General features: G+C 35.7%; 1 protein-coding gene across 1 annotated transcript in view; it reads right to left on the bottom strand.

Annotated features, from left to right (window-relative positions):
- LOC128238968 (testis-expressed protein 11-like) overlaps positions 1-16,087 on the bottom strand; it is a 31,127-nt gene extending 15,040 nt beyond the window's left edge. Inside the window, exons 1-17 of the mRNA XM_052955339.1 lie at positions 16,048-16,087; positions 13,151-13,287; positions 11,893-11,977; positions 11,582-11,661; positions 11,419-11,449; positions 10,436-10,485; positions 9,602-9,730; positions 9,142-9,222; positions 7,401-7,538; positions 6,700-6,795; positions 5,668-5,749; positions 3,310-3,329; positions 3,099-3,160; positions 2,532-2,683; positions 1,239-1,324; positions 598-738; positions 107-209 (exon numbers count right to left, since the gene is read on the bottom strand). Coding sequence (XP_052811299.1) covers positions 107-209; positions 598-738; positions 1,239-1,324; positions 2,532-2,683; positions 3,099-3,160; positions 3,310-3,329; positions 5,668-5,749; positions 6,700-6,795; positions 7,401-7,538; positions 9,142-9,222; positions 9,602-9,730; positions 10,436-10,485; positions 11,419-11,449; positions 11,582-11,661; positions 11,893-11,977; positions 13,151-13,287; positions 16,048-16,087 — 1,513 coding nt within the window. The remainder of the gene's footprint in view (positions 1-106; positions 210-597; positions 739-1,238; positions 1,325-2,531; positions 2,684-3,098; positions 3,161-3,309; positions 3,330-5,667; positions 5,750-6,699; positions 6,796-7,400; positions 7,539-9,141; positions 9,223-9,601; positions 9,731-10,435; positions 10,486-11,418; positions 11,450-11,581; positions 11,662-11,892; positions 11,978-13,150; positions 13,288-16,047) is intronic.
- Positions 16,088-23,727: the final 7,640 nt, after the last annotated feature.

The following is a 23,727-nucleotide window of genomic DNA, read 5'->3' as shown; positions in this document are numbered from 1 at the left end:
ATGTAGTGTGTATGTGGACAGTAACGTTTGCATTTCAGGGAGAATATGATTGTTTCTTCAACCTGAAAAGCTCAAAATGCATGCTTTATACTGTCATCCTATATACCTTTTCCAGAGTCATTCTGCTGAAGTGCCAGTGTGAACATGATGTAGTGGGTCTGTGGACAGCTGGGGTCACACTTTAGGGAGACACTTATAGCTTCTTCAGCCTGTAAAGTCAACTTGAAAAGTAGAGTTATCTCGAAAGGCATTTAAAACAAACTGTTTTTTTCTTGTTATTTTAATTTGAAAAAAGTGCAAGGTCTTCCAAACAAATGTTACTACTTAATTATTGCTTTATAACAACAATTTAAAAAAGTTCATAAGACTTATTCGAAAATTGAGAACAATTAGTAAGTTTCAAAGTAGTTTGCTTATTCTAGATTTACTGTTTTGCAGAATCATAATAAGTTTGGATTCAAAATAAGTTGTCATTCATTTAAACAGTGGAGCATTAAATACAAAAATAACGCATTACCAACATCTAACACTTTACTTTTAAGACTTTAAATGAGAATATATTTTTACACTTTTAGCTGAAACAACTGCTACTGTCACCTTGCAATGGAGTTTAAGAGCTATGTAGCAGTTAGTCCTGTTCCTGTGTAGTTTAGCAAGAGTTACGTCCCCTGGGTCAGACTGGCCATAGAGAGCCAGAGAATAGTTGTACCACTCCAATGCATCCTGGTAATTCTCTTTCTAAAGAATAAAACATCCATTCTTCAGGCCTGTCTTTTGTTTTGTTTTTTGGTTTAATACTCAGACTTCTAAAAAAACATGATCTGCAGAATGAAGAAAAATAAAGATCAAAAAGTTTCACTTTGTGCCTAGTTTTTCCCGATTTGATCAACTTAAAAGTGGACATTTTTAATACTTTGTCAGCAACAATCCTCATTTTGGAGTTCCATTTTGTCAAATTTATGTCTAGTTCTTTAAATATGCTAAAGTCTTAATGAAATATACCAAAATGCAACTAGCTGATATCAGACAGATTTACAGCATAAGCAATGGCATAGGGTTGACATTTTATTTTCAGTGGGTCTGAGTAACAAAAGATAAAAAAATAAATATTGCCTTAACAAGACAAATGGTGAGAACAAAAGAGTTCTTTTGTAAAACTATTTTTTAAAATTGGAAACTCATGAACTTCTACTGCATTGTTTAGATTTTCACTATGAAACAAAATGCTATACATTTACCTCGTAGGCCACAGCAGCCTGTTCCCAGAACAAAATATGGAATCTTTTCTTTATTGCAAAGTCCAAAGACTTCCCTGTGTGGTGGGCTGTCAGGGAAAACATTTACCATAAATGAATGGGTATTAGACACACTTTTTTCCCTCAGATTTCGATGCAAAAAATGCCTGCGTATAATACCCAGTAACAATTTTTTGAAAGTTTTTTCTGAGGTCAATTTCAAGCCGAGAGTTTGTTTAGATTTATGTAGAAAGGGATGTTATATTGATCGAGTATATACGGGTTAAAACGGCAGTTGAAGATCGGGATACAGTATATCGCAAGATGTTTATAATTTCAACAAAAATATTTTTCGATTAAAGTTATTCAATATTATTTTGAATAATAAATTGAATTGAACAATAATCGAACTTGCATATAAAAAAGCAAAGTTGGGCACTGTCAAAATATTTTTTGTCAGTTGTACGATAAGGTATGAAAAACTCGACTGCCTTTACTCTGTTTAACATACCAATACTACAAACTGTTGTGATAATGGTCTTGTTCTTTCGCACTTTGTCACATTCTTTATTCTTTTCTGCAGGTGTTGACATTTTGAGAATGAACCCGTACAATATAAGGTTTTTGCATAACTTAACTTTTCATTCTCGACAGTATGGTTGTATGGTTTTAAAGATAACCATCGCCATTTTCACGAAAAAAATTTTTTTGTCACTGTCAACAAACATGGTGGCCAAAAATACCGGACAATTTTGACATTTTTTCTATGCATCTTTTAATCAAAAACATAGATTAAAAGTTTTTTCTCTGACTTTTCACAGATTTTTTTCCCTGCGTCTAATACCCCCTATCGTCTTATACCCAGTCATTTACGGTATTTTAAATTTGGTCCGTCATTAATGATGACTGTGCTTTTCAAGAAAAACAAAAAATAAATGTGTACTTAACATTGTCTGCATACGAAAATAATAATACTGAAAGCAAATGAACATAGGTTTCAAGTTTTTGAAGCATTGAATGATCATGGCTTTTTTGTCATAATCCATTAAAATGAATTTCAAATTAAGTTCGACATCTCCTAAGCCTGTTGATTGACTCTACCTATCAATGAAACCCACTGCCTACAACAAGTTTTGGTGAGTACTTTAATGTTATCATGTGAGTTATCTACTAAAGAGGCCAGATCATAGCCCTGCAAAGCATCCTTAGTTTGCACTGGCTTCAAATAAAAAACAAACCAAAGAAATCATAGCTTTAAATGAAGCTTTCAATTGTTGGAACTGACTGTGAACTCACCATTGATACAGAATTCTACAAACTCCTTGACTTCCTTGATCATTCCAGCCTGCAGGAGAACCTCAGTATTGGTCACCAGTAGTTTACCCAGGTCCGGGGAATGCTCAAACCTCTGTAACAGCTTCTCTATCAGCCACATCACAACATTCATCCTAAATATGAATGATAGAATAGTTTCATTTATCAAGATATGGTACAACAATTGTTCTATCCACTTGACTTCAATGGATATATTGATACTTGATAAATCACCACACCTTTGCATCTGTATAATTACTAGTATCATTATTAATACATACATATTCATGACAAAGAAAAGTAGTTAGTTTCAAAATTGTCCAATGTCCCTTACATTATCAATAACTGACCCAAAATTAATTTTAATGCATCCAATTTGTCTTAAGCTTTGTAATCACAGATATAAACATGTAAATTTTAAAGCTATCTAAAAAATTGTTGCTGTAACAACCGTTTTTATTTTGTAACCAAACATTGTTTTCTATTTTTTCCATTGATCAGAAAATACATGTTTACACCTCATCTTTGCCAACACAACAAAAAGTTTACCTTTTATGTTTATTGATGAGCTGTAGTGTGTGCAGACAAAGGTCCACAGTGAGCTCTGGAACCTTCAACAGTTCCTCCACACCTGTAAAATGAGAGATTCTCTCAGACATGTTTACACCTTTAGCCACTCAACTTTGGACACTTTATTCTATCAAGTTTTATTGATGAGCTGTAGTGTATGCAGACAAAGGTCCACAGTGAGCTCTGGAACCTTCAACAATTCCTCAACACCTGCAAAACAAGAGATACTCTCAGATATGTTTATACCTGTGGCCATTCAACTTTGGACACATAGGCATAACGACATTTATTTTTAGGAAATAAACGGCTCTATTTAAGTTCTGTAAGAATTGTTTATGTAGTCGCAGTAATACACAACTTTGTAATTTTGACGCATTGTGGTCGTTTGTTTACACTTTCTGACAGCCGGAAGTGCAATTAACTTTTATAGACTGCTTTCGATTCTGGGATCGAATGTAATCAGATATCAAGATTTAAGGCTGAAATTATTAACCAGTCTGTCATAGCTCTTCCTTTCCGTTTTCGTCGTCTGTAGGATAGCATACAAAAATTTACACCCGCCCTCCCACTCCCCATTGTTTTTCACATGTAGAGTAAACAGTGAAGTTTTTTATAGCATCAAGGCATTCAACGGTGTTCTTGCTGTCCTTTTTCTGCTTGTGTATTTTCAGTGCGCTCGGTGTTGTAATAATGATTGAGAGAATTGTGCGTGGAGATGAAAAAACTTGCCAGGAGCACAAACGGCGTCGCTGTGTTTGATCGTTGTCCCCTCGAGTGACACACAGACAACGGGACCTATTACTACAATATGCGCCAAGGATAAGACTGGGAGATTCGTTTATATTTTATATAGTGCCAGTCTTTTAACATAAGTTGTTGTACTCATTCACATGTCTTCTTTTTATTACAAGTCGCAAAGAAAAATTCAGCCAGCTGAGAGTAGGGCAACATTTAATCTACATGATCACTATATCAGTCAATAATCTTTTTGGTTAAATCTAATATTTTTTATGTTTGTTCCCAACTTGAAACTTGATGGCCGGGCTAAGCCCCATACCCATCGGTGAATTGGTGGTTACAGACAAACGGGCAAAAACATGTTAAGACGATAATTTAACGCAATATAATATACAAGTCCTTAGGTTGTTGCTCTTGTGTTATGGTAACACCTATGTTGCGTAACCCTGCAGGTTCTTGCGTGTTGTGTCTAGTAATTTGTGCGTTTAACCTTTAAACGCTGTGGAAACAGGTTGCTTTGCGTTTTGATTGCGTGTCAGCAGGTTCTTGCGTGTTTTGTCCAGTATTTTTTGCGTTTAACCTTTAAACGCTGTGGAAACAGTTTGCTTTGCGTTTTAATTGCGTGTCAGCAGGGTGTGTATTGCGTACAAACATTGCGTTAAGTTTAACTTTAATTATTTAGCAAAGGGGGGTAAAAATACAAATTATCTGCCCTTATCTCGGCTGGTTGTATTTTTAACGGACTGCTTGGCGCCTTAAAGCAAACCCTTGCAGTTCCGTTTTTTGCGGCCGCATATGTCCACTTTTTGTTTTGAATTTTATTACAATAAGTACGTAGTACATTGATGTTATATATTGCGATGTCATCCACGATATTTTCTCTGTTTAAAAAGTTGCAACTCAATAAAATGATATGTTTAAGAGCTGGCGTTTGTTACAGTTTATTTCACTTATAAAATAAAGGTCCATTTTAGCTCTGGTACCCTCAGCAGCTTCTCAACATCTGTAAAACCAGACACATGTATGCATGTTGTCATTGGACTGTGGTTTAAACATATTTTTTTACAACGATTATGGAACAAGTTATTACATTCAACATTATATTAATCACTCTCGTTGGCACGATTTTACGCGAGATTGTGGTCTTTTGTTGAGGGGGAAATAGAGAACCCCTGAGAAAACCCACTTGTCCGGCTTGGTGACCACAAACCAAACACCCATGCGCCCAAGCAGGGAATCGAACCAAGGTCGCCTAGGTGAGAAGCGAGTGTGCTAACCACTGCGCTAACCGGACGGTGGTCACATTGCAATATACACAAGTGTTCATTAACCTTTGTCAGACTGCAACACATTAAGATCAGAATTTTAGCTTTTAGTGTCAAATAAATATTGTTTGAATGTTTTGTTTTGTTATTTTGAATTATACCCATTTAATGAAAGAGATAATGATCAAAGCTTTATCCCGCCCACTTCGCTATGTTAACAAAGTAAGCTAGTTAATTAGCTCAACATACCAATTCAACTCTTGAACCTATCTAAAACAAGAGCACCGCGTTGCAAACTTTCTCTTGTGTGTAATTTTGGTTGAACAAGGGGAATAATTCAAAAATTATTAAAGCTAAGTTGATGAGCCATGCTGTACATGTGTGTACTAATTTTGGCAACGTGTACCAAGTCTCAATTTTTTAGTTTATTATATGGAGAAGGTTACTTTTTTCCATCAAAATGTCAATGACAGCAAAAAGAAAACAGACAAGCACAAAATGAGTTTTGTGTACATGGACTCGAATGAATAGAATGGAAACATTACATCTCTTGACATGTGCTGTGTCGGCACTCTGTAGCATGAGGATCCGCAGCTTCAGAAACAGGCCAGCTGGGTGACTGTGCTCCTGGAATGGTGGGACACATTTTTAAATACTTTACAAGAGCGCTGTGGAACAAATGCCAATGCTTGTCTGTTTTTTTTCAACAATTATTTAAGCCAATTGCTTAAAACATGGAAACATGTTTCCCAATTTAACTTGAATATCTTAGAACGTTTTTTTAGTTATGGCCGAAGTTAAAGTTTTTGCACAATAAAGTCATTGCCGCTATCAATGACTTAAAAATCTCAGGTCACACTATGCGGTTAATGATAATGACATTCTGCATATATGCAAAAAGAGAATAGGTGGTTCTGTCCTTGTCATGCACAGATTGTCAAATAACTTGTTTGGCACACAAAGTTGAGGTGTCTCAGGCAGACCCACGTCCCTACCTTGAAGGTCAAAGTCACACTTAGAGATTAATAATTATGGAATGCTGCATATATTCACATAGAGTATAGTTGGTCATGTCCAGTTGTAACTTTGTCATGCAGGGGAGAGATTATGAAATAACAATGCACAGATGTTGACACATAAAGGAAATCTGTCACATACAAGACCCACGTCCCTTCTTCAGAGGTCAAGGTCACAAAATAAAATTCACAAATAGCTATCTGACCTTCAAGCCCCAATCGCGGGCATTTGTCACATTCCTGTGACAGCTCTTGCATTAATCAAACAGTGGCATAATAGTGGCCTTACTACACATGTTTGTATTGTGTCTGGAAACATGTGTACAAAGTTACAGTTGAATATCTTGAATGGTCTTTATATTAAGAAAAAGGTTTATGTTTCAACATGCCACCACCAGTGATGAAGCTGCTGATGACATATGACACCAAGAATATCACAATTATACCAAGAGCTTTCTTCTTCCAATACTGATGAAAATCACATGAAATATCAATGAAGAAAAACACTTATGAAGACAAAATTAATGATTCAAATAATGATTAGTTATTGTATCAACATACAGTGTTGGCCAGGCTGACGGCATTCAGGGCATTCTGCATCTCCTCTTCTGGGTTGTTGTCCAAGTAAACTGTGGCAAGCAGGCGCAGGGTGCGGGCCTGAGGCGCGATACGGAATGATAATTGACATCATATGGATTAAACTAGAGGAAAAGATCCGTCTCCCCCCAAAATGACAACGGTACAGGAACAGTGATTTCTGGCCAGCGGTTGCTGAGAACAAATGTGGCAGACAACAAAGGACAAAGGGAGATAATTCAAAACTAATTGATGGTCATATTAATTAGAAAAAAAATGTATATACTAATATAGGGCTATATATGCAGGTATGTTTTCTCTTATAGAAGTCTTTGAAACTTAAATGTTTAAAGAAAGAATCACAATAGGTTTAAGACATGTTTTAAAAAACACACTATTTACTAGTTATATCGTCAATAAGACAAACTCAAGCCAACTTACATTTAAAACTCAATTAACAGTCCCCTTAAACTCAGGTACATATTCTCGATTCCACCCTCCAATACAACATAAATACATTCCTGCCCTTACCTGGTTCCTGGGCCCAGTGGTTTGCACACCCTTGCTCAGCTTATAACTTTCACAGAGCCAGAGGATGGTTGGGCTGCCAAGCTTTTGACAGTGCATCTCTCTAGACAACCCCATCCACCCCATCCAACACAATATTAATAAGTCCCTGCCCTCACCTGGTTCCTGGGCCCAATGGTTTGCACACCCTTGCCCAGCTCATAGCTTTCACGGAGCCAGAGGATGGTTGGGCTGTACAGCTTTTGTTGGTACAGCTCTACACCGCAGTTGTAGCATAGCATGGATAGGAATCCTGCCTGCAATAACAACTACACATGTCTCTAATTGTAAACAGTAAAGTACTTCAAGACAAGAGGAGCTGACAAGAGTGCTGTTGGGAGAATGCCAATGCACCTGTTTTCTTGTTGTTTCTCACTGAAACAAGGGGGCATAACTTGTCAATTATTATACCTAGAGTTACAAGCCTTGTTACACATACATGTTGTACATGTGTGTATTGTCTTTAAAAGACAAACAAGCTCCAAAACATTTTCAATGATTAGGGATTAACTCCTTACTTCAGACTTCATTCATCTCAATCTATGTGTGTTATGGTATTTTGAAAGTCAGCAAATTTGTATAGCTTAGATGATCACTTCCTTAACCTATAAGTATAAAACTCATTTAAAGTGGTAGAAATTAGCAACGCTGCAGTGGTAAAATTATAAGTTTCCAGGCTTGCTATTATTGTGGGAAATGTATAGGCGGGCTTGTTAGATTTTTTATGCCAAGCAGCAGTGTTAGACTTAGTTGTTTTCATCCCAAGTCTTATTACAATGACTGCATTTATAAACAAGACAGTATTAAATGCACATGGCACTTAAATTGCCTTCCTCAATATTATAAGACCCTTTGACTGGACCAGATTTCACCCAATGTTTACATTATGAATTAAACTGTTAGCTAACACCTACACCTAATTGTAATGTTTATTAAACACAAATAACCTAAAGCCAATAACCAAATATGAAGAGAAGAACTGGTACTGGTACATGAAATATATCAATCATGAATGAATAAATGAAAATGACATTCAAAATTTACAGCAAGAAGTAATGAAATGCCATCCTTACAATGCCTCACATACATCTCCAACTTTAGTAGTCAAATATTTATAAACCATATACAATGGAAGCTTTCCACTTTCAATTTCTCCAAGTTTCTGAACAATTATTGTTAAATAATAAACACAAGACAAATAAAATCATGATGCTTCACTATTTTCTTTGCAATATGTGAGCATTTAGTTCATAGTTCAATAAACCCTGAAAATGTAAATATCAATGCCCATTCTGACCATGTAGATTCCGTACTTGTGTGGGAGATTGATCAGTGAATGACCGTATTAAACCCTCGCGCAAACACATATCTTTATACAATAACAAACACCATTGTCTTTAAATGTCACTAATGAAACAGTTCTCTTCCACAACATTACAACGGTCACTGTATCTATTGTAGGGAGGAAACATCAACATAAGATTGATTCAAACAAGCATTGTCATAGTTTTCAAAAAAATAATTGACAATGTCTAGTATTCATAACTCTACAATGATACTGAATGTTTTTTACATTGACAGTATATTTGGTTTTTAATTCACAACTGGATTGAGACTTTGGGTGGAATTCAATATAGTTCTTATCCTTAGACAGGCCTCAGTGATTCCATTATTGGTAGATTTGTTAATTAATTTTACGGCCCAATCAAAACACACAGACTCTACTCTTAAATTTAAGATTGATCTAAGTTGTTTATCGAATACGGCCCAAGAAGTATGGGGTATTGGTGCAAACAAGCCCCAGCAAAGTTGATCCAAACTGCAGTAAGTAATATATATATACAAAATGCATGTGTTTACCTGTTTTGGGAACTTGGGTACCAGATCTTTGGCCATCATCATGTAGTGCAATGCCTCGTCAGGACAGTGCATAGCGACATACTGCAATGTTAAATAATTACCCGCATAAACGGTCAAAATGCAACAAAATCCCCTTGGATATTTCATGCAAACAATTTAACAACCGTCACCACTTGGGTAGAGCTGTTCTAACACATCCCTTTGACTCACATTTTCTAACCATGAGTCCTGCAAAATGTTTAAGGCATACTTTTGTGCACTCATTACTTTAAATTTATGCATCTTGCTGATGCACATGTTGAAGAATAATATCCTCTGAAAAAACAGTGAGTACATGATGCAGAGCAAAATTAATTTGTAACTAGAGACATCAACCATGCTCTTAGAAATTAACATTAGAGACAAGATTATACACTAAATTGTGGACTACCATCTATGTCAATAAATACTGGGTACTAACGGTCTCAGCCCTGTAGCAGGCCAGTGTGAAGGTGTCCTGGTCCAGCTGAAGTTTTCCCCTGTCCACTGCCTCCTCTCCTGGCCCAGCCTGGCCACCCTCCACCAAACCTCTTCGTACTCTCTGAATTATCTGTGGACACATGTAGAAGCATATTGTTATTCAGGTACCATGGGATAACTGATTGAAATAGTATCATAGTCATATGAATACTTCAAGTAAAAACAATTGACAAAATGTTGACATTTTGATAAGACTCAACCCTATGGTTTTTGGCCTTAATGCACCCCATGGTACCGACACAGCTAATGGGGTAAACCATATTTGAGTATGATAAGTTTACCTATATATATTTCTAAACCTAATTTTTGTTCACACATGTCTTTGTCATGGTACTGCAAGCTTGGAAAAATTTGGAGGCAATCATGTCCGAACAAAAGTGTGTAAATAAAATGTCCATCAGTACATGCTGAAGCACATGATTTCATCTAATTTTACCAAGCTTTGTACCCTAACATAAAAACATATGGCATTTTTTTTGGAAATTAGTCAAATAAAAGATATTACTATAGTTAGACAGGGCAAACTTTCAAGCCTTGAGCAACATCATGCCAATGTTCAAAATAAGCACAAGAAAGCCGTGCAATGGTTAAATGTTGGTGGAGCCTCTTCAAATTCATTCTGACTTAAATACTGCAAGACTTGCATGGTCAAATTGTTTGTCCCAAAGTTCAAGTTCAAATGACTTAAACAACTGTTCTGAAAGTAAAATTTTGATGACTAAAACAATTTTTTGTATGAAAGTCAAATTTCGATGACTAAAACTAATCTTTTTACCTTCTCTGTTGTAGATAAGACCTTCTCTGACATCTGAGGCACTCCTGCATCTGAATAAGTAAACTATTTATAATGAACAAATTATACGAACAAATTTCCAAAGCAACCCAATACATGCATTGCAGCAAACTTTCAATCTCAATTATTTTAGAAATGTACGTCATACATGTATTGGAGGATTCTCCTTGTGGCAGATAATGGTCCTCCTAGATATATATTTCAGGAAATGTTACCATACACATGCTTTTGTCTCCTACCTTTCATTTTACTATATTTCTGAAAGTTATTTTTATGGCATTAATAAATGCCATATTCTCATTCAAAGCTTGTGATACATTTTCCCTTCTTTCTTACGAGTTCAAACCGGTCTATGACTTATTACCTTGACCTTGGACAATACATCAATAAACATAAATCTTATGACAGGATCAAAACCGTCAGGAAAATAAGCTTTAACACATTAACAAACACTTAAATAGATGAAAAAGTAAACATGTCAGAGAAACTCAAAAAGAAACACAAAAAGCATCTCAATGTTTGACCTAGTCTTGCTCGTTTTATCAAGGGGGATAACTTAATATATAAGCCAGGGTATTGGAACTTCCAAACTTTATTTTATGTTAGTTAAAAAACACCTTATCAAACCAAAGTAAAACAACAACAAGAGAGCCGCGGAGCAAATACCAATGCTTGTTTGTTTTAGTTGAAAGAACTTATATGTAAACTATTAAGTAAAAACTAATTAAAGTCAAGTTATGGGCCTTGGTATACATGTGGGTATTGTCCCAAGCAACCTTTTCACCAAGTTTCATTTGAATTTTTTCCACCTTTTTTGAGTTATGGCCAAGGTTTAAGATTTTGCACTAGGACACATCTGACATTACACCAAGGCTAGGATAATAACATTACTTTTTTTCGGGCATAAAAACATGCAAGATAAAAAATGAAAAACTAAAATAATAGCAACATCAACGAGTCTTTACCTAACCAAGCTCTGCCAGTTTTAAGACCCATCTTGAAAAAAAGACAAGAAAATCACATTTCAAGTAATTAAATAATTTAATTATCCAATTCCATGCACAATTTTTTTGTGACATTAAAGAGGTAATTACTTTCAAGATAGAGACTTCTCACATAATATCTTACCATAATCAGCCTCTTAGTAGACGCATCATTTTCATTCCCCTGTCCACACAATTCCAGCACGGTGAAGGCGATGTGGCGAACTTTAAAAGTGAAATGTAATGTAGTTACCGGTAAACATTCCTTTTCAATTACACAACATACAATTTGTTTTTAACTGTTCTGACATAAAGCAACAATAAAATTCTTATGACTGAACAAAACACATTTTAATAAACTTTTTGATCTATAGTTATAATACGATTGAATATCTTCTACCATTCGCTTATAGTTTACCATCACTTGAATCAATATCACACTTAGTAACTTCTTACTCTTTGCATTTGAAGCATTGGAAATTGAACCCTTTGTTTTCTGAGTGACAGAAAAATTCCAGAGCCCCACTGCCTGACTTTCTAGCTGGAAAAAAATAATTAAAAAGAATTTGTGTTTATTCGAAGCATTATTGCCAGAAACTGTCATGTTTCACCACTGCTACATGGAGCTGCTACTTGTGGTCTAGCCGAGCTTTACAATACCTTTAAAAATGAATTACCAATATGAATATAATATAAAACAATAAATCTTTAAAAATGAATTACCAATATGAATAGAATATAAAACAATAAATCAGTAGTTGAAATAAGCACAAGCCTGCAAGCACGGCACTGATGTAATGCTTTCTGGGCATGCTCAAATTTGAATTTATAATATAGCAGGGCTTGTTGCAAATATCTGATGCCAAGTACTATTGTAAGACTTTAAACTTGTTCACCCAACAGTCTCATTCCCTGGTATATATGTATATATATATATATATATATATATATATATATATGACTGAATAAATAAGATTCCTTTGCAAATGATATTTTTGCTTGCCATTCAGCTCCATTCCTAATGCCAAAACATTTTTTATTTTTTCAAAAATTATAATTAAATAGCCTAATTACCTATTTTTATTGTGTTGGAAAAAATGCACTCAATTAGGTCTTTTGTGAGAAAGGATCATTGTTTTTATTATTTAAACCTTCAAAAAAATGCCGAAGCTAACAAAAATTTTAATGAGTTTTATTTTCTTCCAATTATCTTGCTTAAATATGATTGTGATCATATTCAGTAGCAATTAATATGATAATTACACAACCCATGCTTCATCAACAACCTTGATTCTGTCCCACATGATTTATTTTCACTGAATTAATAGTGTCTGTTTCAAATGGCAAAATTATTCAAAAATTACTACAGTGAATTATTAAACAAATGTTTATAAATTAATGTATCTTAAGGATTATGTTAAAGGATAAAAACAAAATTTATCATAGCATTGATTTTTTAATAAAGATAACGATATGTTAATTTTGCCTATCATTTCAAAAGTGTACTCATGTGTGTGACGTCAAATCAAACATTTGAAACGTGCAATGCATGGTCTTAAAATTGTAACATATATCTTCCACAAATTTAGAGATATTTCAATATTGCTGAAATTTAATCAAATTAAAATAACCAATAAAGCCAATGTACATCTTTAGGCAAAAAATTGCGCTTTGCAACTCTTGAATATATATATATACATTGACTGAATAGTACCTCAGTAATTGCAGTAGCATGTTCTGTTGGGCAGAGGTTGACGTCTGACAAGGATGTGTCACAGAGTTGAACACCTGCATCAAGACTGGACACCCAACTCTCACCGGAGGGATCTTTGGTGACCTCTGAACACAATGCTGTAAGATGTCATACAATTAAATAATCTAGTTTGGTCAAGAAGTGCTTATTGTTTAACATTCTTTTATAATACAGTCATAGTGTTTTCCAGGTCCATTTAGGTTGTGGCTGGTACGCCATCTCTGTAAAGGCACTTTGACAACCTTTCATTGCCACTAAATGCCTTATCCTGGCACACGAGATGCCACAAAACTTATGTAAGACCTCATTCCAAATGACAAATTCTGTGACATACATGTTGCTTGAAGGTAAAAGGCATGTCGTATTAAACCCATAAACAGTCTTGGTAGTCACACTAAATGTTTATAACAATGCTAAGTAATTTAATCAGTGGCATACATGATTGACGTAAGATATAATGAGAAGGGAAGTTACAGCTGATTTGAATTCACATAAAATAAGATCTCAGTATTTTATATTCACACCAGCTGACAGAATTAAAATTGGAATTAAAGATAGGGATAATGTGGAAACCTCATTAATAAAGCCTGAATTTTCATCTTGACAAATGCTATTTTGCAGTTGGATGTATGTTTATACAGTAAAAAGTATATAATACTTTTCATGAGCATGTATTACATTGCTTGGAGCATTATGACACTTGTATTCTGATGACTATCAGACATATATATCATATATATATACATATGGTCCTTTAGCATGAGTGGTAGTCAGTGGTTTCTCACAGAGGCGATTGCTTTAGATGTTATTTATTTTGGAACTATTTTCACCGCCTGTGCCTTCCAAATTTGGAAAAATTCAAAATCATGCCAAAATAGCTCAAAATAAATACTATACCAATATAAACAGGTTATTATGCAAACTTTTGCTGTAAAAGAGCTAATCTTGTCAAGATTTTCAAGAAATATTTTTTTTTAATTATTCACAGAATTTGTATTTATGGAAATGGAAAAATGTTATGATTTTTAAGGGAAATCATGCTGACAAATATTCTGGCCAAGTTCCATTAAGATCGGGTTATAACTGTTGTATAAATTTATGACACAGACAAAAAAGCAATAAAGACACCAAAACCCCAGCCCAAACACCATCCACATCTCTGGCTGCCAATTTTTCAAAATCTATACCCCGGGATAATTCCAGAAAGTGATTTTTGCGATTTCTTGCATAAAAATCGTTCAAATCACATTGAAAATATGCAAATGCAAGATATTCTCACACTTGTTGCAGCTTTAGAGTTAATGTTTTTTGTGCCTTTTTGCTTTTGTTGTTTATTGAATTACAAGCGCCTATGGCCTGTCTCTGTTGCGCGTTGAATTACAACATGACTGTTCTATGGTCTGCCCGTGGCTTTTGGAATTTCTTCATCGATATCAGCTACATACTTGTTTTCAATTGTTTTTTTCAACCCATTTCTGTATTTAAAAAACATCTACAATATCGGAGGAATTCTTTAAACCTCACAAAATGTCAGGTCAGAAATTTTCATTCATTCTTTTATTAAAAATCTCACTGAAATAAAAATTCTCTCATCCATTTTGGACAAATGGGCGCAATTATATCACTGAAATGTGACATAGAATTTATCCTGTATAATCTGGAATTTCAGTAAAAAATCTGGCTAAAAATGGACATGATTTATTTAAGCATTTAAATCAGAATCGAATACCAGACTTTGGAATCTGAGATATCCTTCACCCTATGAGGCACTGGGAAAAATACTGTGTGATTGATACTATAAAATATCATTCAAAAAGAACTTTATGTAGAATTTTTATGAAACAAATTTTAATATTCTGTTTATTCCATTCAAGACTTTTAACTCAAACTTGTAAGTATTTTGAAAATAGAGGGGGGAATTTGAATGATTGGCATCATCATCATCATCATCATCATCATCATCATCATCATCTCAAGTGATTGCATCACTCAGCAAGGAGTATACTCCCAATTGGCTTAAACTGTATACTGGCTATGGTCACAAATCCAAACACTTTTTGAGGTTTTTCACAATTATCTTGGAGAGTTTTTGTTGTAGTAAGTTAAAATTGCGTATGAAACATCTTTAGTTAATGTGACAACATCTGTCATTTTTATGTCGAAAATCATTCATTTTATAGACAGTAAATCACCCTTAAATTTATGCTATGGAGGGCACAAATACCGAACACTTGAAAAGCGAAAATACATGGTCATACAATTATAATTAATAAGTATGCTATATTAAATAAACACTTAGCTACAAAGTTGTTAATTGTTTCCAATGTTTTTCAAAACATGAAATTCAAATGTAAAGCGCGATTTCTATTTATAAATATCTTGAATGTAGGTCAACATAACTGCAAAACCTAAAGATGCGCGTGGGCATTCTGACGTCATTCCCCCGTGTGCTACATTTTGATCTTTAAGCGTATAAACATTGAATGGCATTTTTTTAGAAAAATCAAATAATCAATCACGGTAAACAAACACGCTTTTTAGCCGGTGTTCTGGATTTGTGCCCTTTTCGGAAATGTACCGTCAACCAGTATCCATACGCAGCAGGCAGGACTGACAGTTTTTCAAAAATAAAAGTCCACTATTGAAAATTCCTACCTAAAAATGATAAAAAACATCACCAGCACCATAAAGCTGTCGTTTTTTTTCATGACTTTCCGGGACAAACATGCACCCTCCGTGACTCCGTGACAGAGATACGATTTCCGGGACAATCCCGGACGTGCAGGACGTTATCACATGTATGTCATAACTTACCGAAGAACATGATCAAACAATATTAAACATCCGAGAAGAATTACCTTTTAACTGAGCAACAAATGTAAGGGGATCCACGGCCATTCTTGTGCAACAACTTGATACTGCAAAAAACACTTATCGTCAGGATAACATAACTTGCTGATCCACCTTTTCAATTTGGCATGTCAAAATACTTTTTAACAAAACTGTTTTAAGCATCAAACTGAATGTGTGACATCCACCAATGTTTATTGTTATAACTGTTATATGTTGATTACATTACTGCTACTGTTTTACTTATAACTTTAAACTTCTTTCATTAGTCCGAAAAGCATGCAACTAACGAATTTTTTTTAATTATAAACAAGACCATAATTTTTCTATTTTCATCAAACTTGAACTGAAAAAAGAGTCATAAGCTATTCCGGAAAGGAATGATATTGAACTGTATTGATTTGATGTGTTACAAAACTAGAAAAAAAAGTTTTAAATACAACAATTTGTGTCTTCTGCAATTTGACAGCACGTTTTATTCTGCTTGAATTGTCGTTATCAACCAGGTTAGCTTCTACTGGATACAAGGTTAATCTCAACCAATAATTCATGTCTACATAGTGACTAGATATTACCTGCCCCTGCTACGTGGTAATAATGAAATACATGCTTGGTTTCTGTGTGCTTCTTGTCAGGCTTTAAATCATGTTTCGGTGGAGAAAGCATTTGTCCGGGACCCCCCCCCCCCCCCGCGGCAAACAAGTTTAAGAAGCATCGCTACCCGCCTAATGTAACATAATTATATATATCAAGTTTGATAAATGCTAAAGCAATGTAGATTTTGATGTCTGCATTTTTGTTTGGGCCAACTTGTTAATCGAGGATGTTTTAAAATTTCTGTTTTCATTAATTCTATATCGATCGAATGTAACGAATGCACCAAATTAGTTTCATTGAGTTCTTTTCCGAGTCAGTCTATTTTTCCACCAAGACTAACTTCTTAAAATAGTGTCAGTAGTTAAAAGTAGTATATAATTAGTGTTTACATTTTCGTGTGTGTCAATGAATATCGCGGATTATTCAGATTTTCTTTTCATCAAATTTACGTAGATCGATTCTGACGAATTTACAAAAACTCCAAATACAGTCTCTGTGGCGCGTAAGTCGGAGTCCAATTTTGACGATCTATCGAAAATATAATCATGAATTGCTGTCAATATATGTCCATTAACGTCAAATGTTATACTTTTATATATGTATGAAGCATGAACTAGAGGCCCTTCGATATGTGGGCCTAGGGTTTGTAGAAAACGTTTGTACTCCTAAGATTGTCTCTCCGTATTTGAAGGTAATAAAGAATATCTCTCCCTTGTACTTTCTGATCCTTGAACATTGATCCATAACCGCAGACAGTCGGTGGGTCACACCTTATATACTCGCACTGGCGACAGATTTATAGAAACCAAATATCTTTATGAAAATATAAATAATATCATACCAATTGGCATGTGTACAGAACAGACAGACATGAAAGCGTAGTGTTTGAGTTACACTACAGTCCTGTTTACCTTTGTGTTGACTTTGGTTCTATTATATACTTAATATACAATAGACTGGCCTTATCTTAATAATAAAATTGTGAACGTGAAATAGGATGAACACATTTATCTACAGCGAGGGTTGAACTTGTCAAAAGATTGAATGAATACATCAAAAGACTAGCAATTTTAAAACTTATAAACAGCAACAAATATCCATTGGGGCAGGTGTTTTAAAAGATTTTACTTGTATCTTTTCAAGCATTTGTAAGCTTTACTCATTTTTTTATTTAATTGAAAATCTACTTTATTCTTGGGTACCACTTCATCTTCTATCTGTATATCATTCACGGATAACAATGGAAGGATTCAATGACTGGTTTATTTGCCGATCTATTCGGAAATAAATTAGAGGAAAACATTGAAGACAACGTTGTAATATAGTTACATTGGTTGGAAAACTGCTAAAGGATTTCTAAAACATTGTGGCATAGTTGTGATAAATGGAGTTACATGGCGAAAAGCAATATTTGACATAAGGCAGTTACAAAATAAGGATTTAAAACACAAAAATATATCAGAAAATTCGTGCAGAAACCAATAAGAAAAACTCGTGTGATATATAGCATCACTGACCCCTTGTGATATATAAATGACAAATGATAATGCAATGCAGCGACATTCTTGACGGAAGAAAATTGGAATTATGTAAAATATCAAGGATTTTATAAGAAAGTAAGTACAGAAATAACGTTTTAGACATTCGGGCTATGTGTTGAGTGCATGCTATTCGATTCGCAAAATTTGTTGTTTTTTTTCGCATGCGTATTCATGTATCAATAAGTTATAGTAAAACAAGAGCGCCACGGAACTCACGCTCAGGCTCGCCTGTTTTTTCTTCTTCAATGGAACAAGAAGTGTAATTCAGCACCAATTAAAGCTAGATTTATGGGCACTGCTTATCATATGCGTTTTTTCTATTGGGACATGACTTTGTGTACTTTATTTCGTCTGAATGTATTGAACTGTTTAATTCATGACCAAGGTTGGAGTTTTGAGCTCCGACAACAACACTAATACAAGAACGAACAGACTTGGAAAGAGCAATTTTTTGCGTAAATATCTGCAAACCAGGGCAATGATATCAGATAGCTGACAAAAATCAGGTCGTAGATTGTCATACTTCCGTTCGAAAATTAATGTTTTATGGCTCAAACCGTTACTAACGGTTTCAGAAAAAATGCATAAAACATCAATTTTTGAACTTCAATATAAAAATCTGCGATCTAATTTTTTGTCAGCAGGCTCATATAACTGGTTTCCATGGATTTTCGCCAAAAAAATGGCTCATTCTAAGACAAAAAAGGTGTCAAAATGTCCAATCTGTGAGAGTGCAGCTTTAAGCAATCATAATTATTTTGTAATAATCATTCATCATATTTTATTATAATGTAATTAATACACTCGTTTAATAATGTGGATCTATATCTTCAACCATGCATTTCGTTACTTATTATATTGTATATCTCTTACTTATAATATTGTTTCATATGTATGGTTGATCAACTGTAAATAAATCACATTTTTATTAGGAATATGTTTCCATGATCACCGTAGCTGATCAGCACCATTTTTAACTGAAATTATCCACCACCCGTTACCGCTTTTAGGCACCTATAAAATAATTCGTAGATTTTCACACATTCACCCCCCCCCCCGACCCCTCTTTTTCCGCCGCCTCTTAAATTGTTATGACCAAAAAAAATGTTGACTTAGAGTCTGTGTTTGCGTACCGGTCCGATACTGTACGAAAACAGGGCGTTTATTCATACCTATGGTGTCAATGCGTAATAATCACATGTAAAAAGGAGACTTGTTACAATCGTTATAATGGGTCGTCTAGAAACACTTGTACATTTATATAGTCCTTTATGAACGCATATTCAACGGTGAAACAGTCGACCCCGCCCCCATTTAAAAACGGATGACAAACTAGCAATTAATTTATATCTTAAAGCAGTTTGTTTTCTGATCCTTGAGGTGTGGGTGTTGGCGAACGTCCTCACTGGCAGGTTTCAGACGTTTTTCTAACGTAAAATCCTGGAGCCGCCTCTAATAACAGATCTTTAGTTGCATAGACCAAAACGTGTAATTACAAGTAGTGAGTGTCAGTCCTAATGTGATATATACATAGAAATGAATGGTTTTACGAAACACGATACAATACCCCTGTGCGCCACATAGCAGACCTCCACCTTGTTTTCTCAAACATTACAGAACTAAGTTGGAACCACTGATGTCAACAAAACATACTCTTGTTAACGACTGCTTGCACGCAACGTATTCTTTGTATTCACACGTCATATTAGAACGAAGTGTTCCTTTATATTGAAAACCAATTGGCAACTGTCACGCCATAGAGGCTGTATATATAAAGATGTAATCAAAAGGCGTCGTCATTTGAGTAAGATCCGTCGTTACTATAAGAAAACAGGTATAAGAATGCACATTTGTCATATAAGGTACATTTCCAGTGAATATGTTCAAACGTAAAATCACTTCTTCAAGTGTAAGGGGAGATAACTTACTTTGCTAGCTTGACCTCAAAATTGGTTTGCTAGAAAACAAAAATGCACGTGACCCGTTTAGTCTAAATTTGCATACCCCCCCCCCCCCCAGACACACACCCGCACACACACAACCCTGTATTTATTTTTAGTACTGGCTTAAGTTCAACTCACTCAGATATGTAGCAAACTAATGAAATCAAGACACCAGAATAATTGTAATTTACGACCTAAATCAACTAATAAATGTATTGAAATGATCCCATAGGTAGAGTAAACTTATATATTAACAAGCAAGCCACCGTATGGAGTCTACTGCATCATTAGGGAATGCAACCTAAATATAATGTGATTAGTTGATTTACCTGATGGAGTCTGATTTATCATCCGGGAATGAAACCACGATACTCTATGTATCTAATGGGTGTTTACTTTAACTGCTTTAAGTTACTGTATCACTGGGGAGTGAAACCACGATACTCTATTGGTGTTTAGTTTATCTGCTTTAACTTACTGTATCATCGGGGAGTGAAACCACGATACTCTATGGGTGTTCCATTTAACTGCTTTAACTTACTGTATCATCGGGGTAGAAATCACGATACTCTATGTGGGTTTAGTTTAACTGCTGTTACTTACTGTATCACTGGGGAATGAAACCACGATACTCTATGTGTGTTTAGTTTAACTGCTGTTACTTACTGTACCATCGGGGAATGAAACTACGATACTCTTTGTGTGTTTAGTTTAACTGGTTTTACTTACTGTATCATCGAAGAATGAAACCACGATACTCTTTGTGTGTTTAGTTTAACTGCTGTAACTAACTGTACCATCAGGGAATGAAACCACGATACTCTTTGTGTGTTTAGTTTAACTACATTAACTTACTGTATCATCGGGGAATGAAACCACGATACTCTTTGTGTGTTTAGTTTAACTACATTAACTTACTGTATCATCGGGGAATGAAAGCACGATATTCTATGTGTGTTAAGTTTAACTGCTGTCACTGTATCATCAGGGAACAAAACAACGGTACTCTATCAGACTATGAGTGTTTAGTTTAACTGCTTTAATTAACTGTATCATCGGGGAATGAAACCACAATACTCAATGTGTGTTTAGTTTAACTTCAGTTACTTACTGTATCACTGGGAAATGCAACAACAATACTATGTGAGTTATTATGTTTGCTTTCATAAGCATGCCATTTTTTTTTGCATTTTTAACGACACTTTCTTTTTTCGGTTTGTCCGGAGATAAATATGCATTTATTGTTCCTTATGCCACAGTGTCCTTGTTATGAAGGGAATTACGAACAACATCTTTGAATTATATAAGCACGGCAAAGCCAACCACTGACGAAAACGTGTGACTGAATAATTGGATTACCTGTTGCGTGGAATCCATACTTGTGTTCCCATTCCTTTTATGTTCCTGGATACATGCGATGATCAGACATGTATTATTAATGAGAGCAAGAACAATACGGTTTCCAAGGTGGATATTTCACCCAAACATAGAAATCAAGGAGGCAATATCGAATGGCTCAAATTACACTTTCAGATTTAGCCAGATAAAGGAATGCATCGCAAGTTACAGTTGCTATTACATGGAAATTTCACATGACTTTGGATTCTTGTTAAAAGGAGCATAAAAGGTTCAAGTTTCATCGAAATGGGAGTGGATTAATACTAAAGAGAAACTCCAGATGAATTTTAGTTTCTTTTTTTTATGAACATATTTTTTTATTTAACTGTCTGAGGTTTCAATTTCTTATATTCATTCTTTAAAAGAGTGATACCTTTGGACTATTTGTTAATGGACTATAGTAATGTCTTTTGAAAACCCTTTCAAAGAAAATAAGAAATTTATATATGTAAATCGCGTGAAGAGATAATTTAGATATACGCGTGATTTCAATCCAAAGCTGTTGTTACGCAAATTTCTGTAATACTTAGAATGAAAACTCATTTTATGGTCGAAAGCAGCATTGTGACATTTTCAATAATGTACTACGCGAGTTGTTCATTTTTGTGAGAAAAGCGGATTACCGCACGCTTTTTGTATTGATTAAAGGAATATAACTTACCTATAAAACTAGGTATAACTCAAGCTCAATAGGGCTTCATTGTGAGATGAAATACAATATTCGTGAACAACACTGATTTGTGCGGATTTGCATTTTTTCATGCCTTTCTTACACGGCTCAAAACCTTGTTAGGTCGCTAATTTGAAATCTATACCAATTTAGATCGAGGTTGTAATAGAACATGCGGCTGATAACGCAGATGGAACGGTTAAACATTGTGTGTGGATGCCTTTTTCATACTGAAAAATGAAAACAAACTCATTGATTCTGTTGTGAACTTATTCACATATATGGGATTTTACCAGTTACTAAGATAATACGATTCCCCTCATGTTGGCTCAGAATCTCAAGGTGTATAATCAACGGTATGTATTCTCGATTACACTAAGTTGTTTTAGCTCGATTGTGCGAAAAGCGTGTTTGTTATAGAATCCTGCCCGAGTCCGTTTGTACTGGTGTCCATTTTAGAGATTATGAGAAAGTGGTGGGGGTCGAACCCAAAACCTTTGGGATGAGAGGCGGACACGTAGACTACTAGACCACTCTGACCCTAGTGGCTATCGAGCCCACAGTCTCTTGGATGAGAGGCGGACACGTAGACTACTAGACCACTCTGACCCTAGTGGCTATCGAGCCCACAGTCTCTTGGATGAGAGGCGGACACCTAGACAACAAGACCACTCTGACCCTAGTGGCTATCGAGCCCACAGTCTCTTGGGTGAGAGGCAGGCACATAGACCACTAGTCCACTCTCACCTTAGTGGCTATCGAGCCCACAGTCTCTTTGGTGAGAGGCGGACACCTAGACCACTATTCCACTCTCAACTGTTGGCGATCGAGCCCACAGTCTCTTTGGTGAGAGGCGGACACATAGACAACAAGACCACTCTCACCTTAGTGGCGATCGAGCCCACAGTCTCTTTGGTGAGAGGCGGACACCTAGACAACAAGACCACTCTTACCTTAGTGGCGATCGAGCCCACAACCTCTTTGGTGGGAGACGGACACCTAGACCACTAGTCCACTCTCACCTTAGTGGCGATCGAGCCCACAGTCTCTTTGGTGAGAGGCGGACACCTAGACAATAAGACCACTCTCACCTTAGCGGCGATCGAGCCCACAGTCTCTTTGGTGAGAGGCGGACACCTAGACAACAAGACCACTCTCACCTTAGTGGCGATCGAGCCCACAACCTCTTTGGTGGGAGACGGACACCTAGACCACTAGTCCACTCTCAACTGTTGGCGATCGAGCCCACAACCTCTTGGGTGAAAGGCGGACAATTATACTACTAGACCACTCTCATCTTGGTGGCGATCAAACCCACAACCTCTTGGGTGAGAGGCAGACACCTATACCACTAGACCACTCTCATCTTGGTGGCGATCAAACCCACAACCTCTTGGGTGAGAAGCAGACACCTATACCACTAGACCACTCTCATCCTGGCGGCGATCAAACCCTCATCCTCTTGGGTGAGAGGCAGACACCTATACCACTAGACCACTCTCCTCCTGGCGGCGATCAAACCCACATCCTCTTGGGTGA

The sequence above is a fragment of the Mya arenaria genome, chromosome 6 (genome assembly GCF_026914265.1).
Source record: "Mya arenaria isolate MELC-2E11 chromosome 6, ASM2691426v1".
Lineage (NCBI taxonomy): Eukaryota > Metazoa > Mollusca > Bivalvia > Myida > Myidae > Mya > Mya arenaria.
This window is presented reverse-complemented; position numbering and strand designations above follow the sequence as displayed.